We start from the raw sequence: 7647 nt of genomic DNA, 5'->3' as shown, positions 1-7647 counted from the left end.
GGAGAGGGGAGGAGAGGATTGGGTGGAGTGAATGGGAGAGGGGAGGAGAGGATTGGGTGGAGTGAATTGGAGAGGGGAGGAGAGGATTGGGTGGAGTGAATGGGAGAGGGGAGGAGAGGATTGGGTGGAGTGAATGGGAGAGGGGAGGAGAGGATTGGGTGGAGAATGGGAGAGGGGAGGAGAGGATTGGGTGGAGTGAATGGGAGAGGGAAGGAGAGGATTGGGTGGAGTGAATGGGAGAGGGGAGGAGAGGATTGGGTGGAGTGAATGGGAGAGGGAAGGAGGGATTGGGTGGAGTGAATGGGAGAGGGGAGGAGAGGATTGGGTGGAGTGAATGGGAGAGGGGAGGAGAGGATTGGGTGGAGTGAATGGGAGAGGGGTGGAGAGGATTGGGTGGAGTGAATGGGAGAGGGGAGGAGAGGATTGGGTGGAGTGAATGGGAGAGGGGTGGAGAGGATTGGGTGGAGTGAATGGGAGAGGGGAGGAGAGGATTGGGTGGAGTGAATGGGAGAGGGGAGGAGAGGATTGGGTGGAGTGAATGGGAGAGGGAAGGAGAGGATTTGGTGGAGTGAATGGGAGAGGGGAGGAGAGGATTGGGTGGAGTGAATGGGAGAGGGGAGGAGAGGATTGGGTGGAGTGAATGGGAGAGGGGAGGAGAGGATTGGGTGGAGAATGGGAGAGGGGAGGAGAGGATTGGGTGGAGTGAATGGGAGAGGGAAGGAGAGGATTGGGTGGAGTGAATGGGAGAGGGGAGGAGAGGATTGGGTGGAGTGAATGGGAGAGGGAAGGAGGGATTGGGTGGAGTGAATGGGAGAGGGGAGGAGAGAATGGTGGAGTGAATGGGAGAGGGGAGGAGAGGATTGGGTGGAGTGAATGGGAGAGGGGTGGAGAGGATTGGGTGGAGTGAATGGGAGAGGGGAGGAGAGGATTGGGTGGAGTGAATGGGAGAGGGGTGGAGAGGATTGGGTGGAGTGAATGGGAAAGGGGTGGAGAGGATTGGGTGGAGTGAATGGGAGAGGGGAGGAGAGGATTGGGTGGAGTGAATGGGAGAGGGGAGGAGAGGATTGGGTGGAGTGAATGGGAGAGGGGAGGAGAGGATTGGGTGGAGTGAATGGGAGAGGGGAGGAGAGGATTGGGTGGAGTGAATTGGAGAGGGGAGGAGAGGATTGGGTGGAGTGAATGGGAGAGGGGAGGAGAGGATTGGGTGGAGTGAATGGGAGAGGGGAGGAGAGGATTGGGTGGAGAATGGGAGAGGGGAGGAGAGGATTGGGTGGAGTGAATGGGAGAGGGAAGGAGAGGATTGGGTGGAGTGAATGGGAGAGGGGAGGAGAGGATTGGGTGGAGTGAATGGGAGAGGGAAGGAGGGATTGGGTGGAGTGAATGGGAGAGGGGAGGAGAGGATTGGGTGGAGTGAATGGGAGAGGGGAGGAGAGGATTGGGTGGAGTGAATGGGAGAGGGGTGGAGAGGATTGGGTGGAGTGAATGGGAGAGGGGAGGAGAGGATTGGGTGGAGTGAATGGGAGAGGGGTGGAGAGGATTGGGTGGAGTGAATGGGAGAGGGGTGGAGAGGATTGGGTGGAGTGAATGGGAGAGGGGAGGAGAGGATTGGGTGGAGTGAATGGGAGAGGGGAGGAGAGGATTGGGTGGAGTGAATGGGAGAGGGGAGGAGAGGATTGGGTGGAGTGAATGGGAGAGGGGAGGAGAGGATTGGGTGGAGTGAATTGGAGAGGGGAGGAGAGGATTGGGTGGAGTGAATGGGAGAGGGGAGGAGAGGATTGGGTTTAGAGGTAGATAGATAGATAGATAGATACTTTATTCATCCCCATGGGGAAATTCAACTTTTTTTCCAATGTCCCATACACTTGTTGTAGCAAAACTAATTACATACAATACTTAACTCAGTAAAAAATATGATATGCATCTAAATCACTATCTCAAAAAGCATTAATAATAGCTTTTAAAAAGTTCTTAAGTCCTGGCGGTTGAATTGTAAAGCCTAATGGCATTGGGGAGTATTGACCTCTTCATCCTGTCTGAGGAGCATTGCATCGACAGTAACCTGTCGCTGAAACTGCTTCTCTGTCTCTGGATGGTGCTATGTAGAGGATGTTCAGAGTTTTCCATAATTGACCGTAGCCTACTCAGCGCCCTTCGCTCAGCTACCTATGTTAAACTCTCCAGTACTTTGCCCACGACAGAGCCCGCCTTCCTTACCAGCTTATTAAGACGTGAGGCGTCCCTCTTCTTAATGCTTCCTCCCCAACACGCCACCACGAATAAGAGGGTGCTCTCCACAACTGACCTATAGAACATCTTCAGCATCTCACTACAGACATTGAATGACGCCAACCTTCTAAGGAAGTACAGTCGACTCTGTGCCTTCCTGCACAAGGCATCTGTGTTGGCAGTCCAGTCTAGCTTCTCGTCTAACTGTACTCCCAGATACTTGTAGGTCTTAACCTGCTCCACACATTCTCCATTAATGATCACTGGCTCCATATGAGGCCTAGATCTCCTAAAGTCCACCACCATCTCCTTGGTCTTGGTGATATTGAGACGCAGGTAGTTTGAGTTGCACCATATCACAAAGTCCTGTATCAGTTTCCTATACTCTTCCTCCTGTCCATTCCTGACACACCCCACTATGGCCGTGTCATCAGCGAACTTCTGCACATGGCAGGACTCAGAGTTATATTGGAAGTCTGATGTGTACAGGGTGAACAGGACCGGAGAGAGCACGGTCCCCTGCGGCGCTCCTGTGCTGCTGACCACCGTGTCAGACCTACAGTCTCCCAACCGCACATACTGAGGTCTATCTGTCAAGTAAGCGGGGTTGAGAGGAGTCCTTGGAGTAGAGAACTTGGGTGAGGGTGGCAGAAAGGGTTTGGGGGAGCACTGGTGTTGAGGATTGGATAGGGCTTGGGGTGGAGGGAGAAGGAGTAATGACTGACCACATTGTACCCTCTACTACATCAACAGCTTCGGCACAACACCATTACTAACCTCATGACCAGAATTTCCCAGAACTGACCCTGGTGTCTGTAACTGTCCCTGGGGAACTTACCCTGGTGTCCGGAATGGTTCCTGGTGTCCAATACTGGCCCTTGTGTCTGGTATTGACCCATCCATTGCCAGTGGAGTGTAAGGGGACAGTGAGGGTTCAATCCTGACTGAGGAGGGAGTCGCTGCTCATTCTCTCTCTCTCTCTCTCTTTCTCATTTTCTCTCTCTCTCTCACTCTCCCTCAGTCACTGACTCTCTCTCTGACTCTCTTTCTCTTGCTCATTCTTTCTCACTCACCTCACACACTCTCTTTCAGTCTCTTTTTATCAGTCTCTCATTCACCCTCTCTCATTTTCTCACACTCTCTCCCCTTGTCTCACTCTCTCTTTCTCACTCTGCCTCTCTCGCGCTCATTCTCTCTCTCATACTCTATTTCTCACTCACTCTCACTCTCTATCTCTTAGTTTCTCTCCCTCTCACTTCCTCTCTCGCTTTCTTTCACTCACTGTCTCTCTCACACTCTAACTGTCTAAGTAGGTGGCGAGGGGTTACTGGTCTCTCTCTGGGCATCAGTCAGGACGTGTGAATGTTTTTCAGGTGGAGGCTGAAATTCAATCCTGGGACGTTCCTCCCATCTCCATCCGTTACAGGAATGCCTGCCACAGCCTGGGACTGGGTAAGCTCACCGGACAGGTCACCGGCTCACAGCACTCACCACTCCTCACTCCCTCAACTCAACTCCTCTTCTGTCCAGTTCCTCCATTTCCCTCAAACTCACCTCTGTCAAGTCCCTCCATCTCCCTCAAACCCTCCTGTTCAGCACCTCCATCTCCCTCAACTCCTCTTCTGTCCAGTTCCTCCATCTCCCTCAACTCCTCTTCTGTCCAGTTCCTCCATTTCCCTCAAACTCACCTCTGTCAAGTCCCTCCATCTCCCTCAAACCCTCCTGTTCAGCACCTCCATCTCCCTCAACTCCTCTTCTGTCCAGTTCCTCCATCTCCCTCAACTCCTCTTCTGTCCAGTTCCTCCATTTCCCTCAACTCCTCTTCTGTCAAGTCCCTCCATCTCCCTCAAACCCTCCTGTCCAGCACCTCCATCTCCCTCAACTCCTCCTTTGTCCAAACCTTCCATCTCCCTCAACATCCTCTGTCCAGCTCCTCCATCTTTCTCAACTCCTCCTCTGTCCTGCCCTTCAATCTCTTCAAATCATGGTCTGTCTATCCGTTCTGTCTCCCTCAACCTCTGCTCTGTCTGGCCCTCCATTCCCCCGAACTCCATTGCATATGTCATGAAATATGTCTTTGTTTTGCAGCATCCACATTACATTGTAATACAAGATGAAAAAAAATTGTAAATTACAATCTGAAATATACAGAAAATTAAATGAGCAAATACCGAGCAAAAGTAAAAGTGTAGTAGTGTCTGTGGCTTCACTGTCCATTCTGAATTCTGATGGTGGAGGGGAAGAAGCTGTTCCTGACACGTTGAGTGTGTGTCTTCAGGCTCTTGTACCTCCTTCCTGAAAGTAGCAATGAGAAGAGCGTGTGTCCTGGGTGATGGGCGTCTCCACGGATGGGAGCATCTATGGAATTGAATAAACAGTTGACATTTTGGGATGAGACCCTTTATCGTAACTGTCCATTACCCTCCATAGATGCTACCTGACCTGCTGAGTTCCTCCAGCATTTTCTGTGTGTTACCTGCACCCGAAACACAGCCCTCCATAATTCTCTCATCCAAGTTTCTCTTAACTCTGTGGCTTTCCTCCGGGTGCTCTGGTTTCCTCCCACAACCCAGAGGCATGTGCTGAGGAGGTTAATTGGTCACTGCAAATTGTCCGCTGATTGGGCTAGGGTTGTGGGGGAGCTGTTGGCTGGTACGGCTCAAAGGGCCAGGGAAAAAAAACTCGCATCCTCAGGCTGTGAATGTGAACAAGACATTTTCTGTCGCACTGCCCTCCACTCTCTCCAAACCAATCCAAGGGTTCTGTTGTAGTCTGACACACTGCCCTCCACTCTCTCCAAACCAATCCAAGGGTTCTGTTACAGTGTGTCACACTGCCCTCCACTCTCTCCATACCAATCCAAGGGTTCTGTTACAGTGTGTCACACTGCCCTCCACTCTCTCCATACCAATCCAAGGGTTCTGTTACAGTGTGACACACTGCCCTCCACTCTCTCCATACCAATCCAAGGGTTCTGTTGTAGTGTGACACACTGCCCTCCACTCTCTCCATACCAATCCAAGGGTTCTGTTGTAGTGTGACACACTGCCCTCCACTCTCTCCATACCAATCCAAGGGTTCTGTTACAGTGTGACACACTGCCCTCCACTCTCTCCATACCAATCCAAGGGTTCTGTTACAGTGTGTCACACTGCCTCCACTCTCTCCATACCAATCCAAGGGTTCTGTTACAGTGTGACACACTGCCCTCCACTCTCTCCATACCAATCCAAGGGTTCTGTTACTGTGTGACACACTGCACTCCACTCTCTCCATACCAATCCAAGGGTTCTGTTGTAGTGTGACACACTGCCCTCCACTCTCTCCATACCAATCCAAGGGTTCTGTTACAGTGTGACACACTGCCCTCAACTCTCTCCATACCAATCCAAGGGTTCTGTTACAGTGTGACACACTGCCCTCCACTCTCTCCATACCAATCCAAGGGTTCTGTTACTGTGTGACACACTGCCCTCCACTCTCTCCATACCAATCCAAGGGTTCTGTTGTAGTGGGTCACACTGCCCTCCTCTCTCTCCATACCAATCCAAGGGTTCTGTTACAGTGTGACACACTGCCCTCCACTCTCTCCATACCAATCCAAGGGTTCTGTTACAGTGTGACACACTGCTCTCCACTCTCTCCATACCAATCCAAGGGTTCTGTTACAGTGTGACACACTGCCCTCCACTCTCACAATACCAATCCAAGGGTTCTGTTACAGTGTGACACACTGCCCTCCACTCTCTCCATACCAGTCCAAGGGTTCTGTTACAGTCTGACACACTGCCCTCCACTCTCTCCATACCAATCCAAGGGTTCTGATACAGTCTGACACACTGCCCTCCACTCTCACAATACCAATCCAAGGGTTCTGTTACAGTCTGACACACTGCCCTCCACTCTCTCCATACCAATCCAAGGGTTGTGTTACTGTGTGACACACTGCCCTCAACTCTCTCCATACCAATCCAAGGGTTCTGTTACAGTGGGACACACTGCCCTCCACTCTCTCCATACCAATCCAAGGGTTCTGTTACAGTGTGACACAATGCTCTCCACTCTCTCCATACCAATCCAAGGGTTCTGTTACAGTGTGACACACTGCCCTCCACTCTCTCCATACCAATCCAAGGGTTCTGTTACAGTGTGACACACTGCCCTCCACTCTCTCCATACCAATCCAAGGGTTCTGTTACAGTGTGACACACTGCCCTCCACTCTCTCCATACCAATCCAAGGGTTCTGTTACAGTGTGACACACTGCCCTCCACTCTCTCCATACCAATCCAAGGGTTCTGTTACAGTGTGACACACTGCCCTCCACTCTCTCCATACCAATCCAAGGGTTCTGTTACAGTGTGACACACTGCCCTCCACTCTCACAATACCAATCCAAGGGTTCTGTTACAGTGTGACACACTGCCCTCCACTCTGTCCATACCAATCCAAGGGTTATGTTACAGTGTGACACACTGCCCTCCACTCTGTCCATACCAATCCAAGGGTTCTGTTACTGTGTGACACACTGCCCTCCACTCTCTCCATACCAATCCAAGGGTTCTGTTACAGTCTGACACACTGCCCACCACTCTCTCCATACCAATCCAAGGGTTCTGTTGTAGTCTGACACACTGCCCTCCACTCTCTCCATACCAATCCAAGGGTTCTGTTACTGTGTGACACACTGCCCTCCACTCTCTCCATACCAATCCAAGGGTTCTGTTACTGTGTGACACACTGCCCTCCACTCTCTCCATACCAATCCAAGGGTTCTGTTACAGTGTGACACACTGCCCTCCACTCTCTCCATACCAATCCAAGGGTTCTGTTACAGTGTGACACACTGCCCTCCACTCTCACAATACCAATCCAAGGGTTCTGTTACAGTGTGACACACTGCCCTCCACTCTGTCCATACCAATCCAAGGGTTATGTTACAGTGTGACACACTGCCCTCCACTCTGTCCATACCAATCCAAGGGTTCTGTTACTGTGTGACACACTGCCCTCCACTCTCTCCATACCAATCCAAGGGTTCTGTTACAGTCTGACACACTGCCCACCACTCTCTCCATACCAATCCAAGGGTTCTGTTGTAGTCTGACACACTGCCCTCCACTCTCTCCATACCAATCCAAGGGTTCTGTTACTGTGTGACACACTGCCCTCCACTCTCTCCATACCAATCCAAGGGTTCTGTTACTGTGTGACACACTGCCCTCCACTCTCTCCATACCAATCCAAGGGTTCTGTTACAGTGTGACACACTGCCCTCCACTCTCTCCATACCAATCCAAAGGTTCTGTTACAGTGTGACACACTGCCCTCCACTCTCTCCATACCAATCCAAGGGTTCTGTTGTAGTGGGTCACACTGCCCTCCACTCTCTCCATACCAATCCAAGGGTTCTGTTGTAGT

At 51.4% G+C, this 7647-nt stretch overlaps 1 protein-coding gene across 2 annotated transcripts in view; it reads left to right on the top strand.

Moving 5' to 3' along the window:
- LOC140732479 (tonsoku-like protein) overlaps positions 1-7647 on the top strand; it is a 288594-nt gene that overhangs the window by 146481 nt on the left and 134466 nt on the right. The window contains exon 15 of one of the 2 annotated variants that reach the window (XM_073055190.1): positions 3600-3678. The exons of the other annotated variant lie outside the window; for it this stretch is intronic. Within the exon in view, the coding sequence (XP_072911291.1) occupies positions 3600-3678 (79 nt within the window). The remainder of the gene's footprint in view (positions 1-3599; positions 3679-7647) is intronic. 2 annotated transcript variants of the gene reach the window in all.

The sequence above is a fragment of the Hemitrygon akajei genome, chromosome 8 (assembly GCF_048418815.1).
Source record: "Hemitrygon akajei chromosome 8, sHemAka1.3, whole genome shotgun sequence".
In the NCBI taxonomy this organism is placed as follows: domain Eukaryota; kingdom Metazoa; phylum Chordata; class Chondrichthyes; order Myliobatiformes; family Dasyatidae; genus Hemitrygon; species Hemitrygon akajei.
Note: the sequence above shows the minus strand (reverse complement) of the source record. Positions and strands in the feature narration are given on the sequence as shown.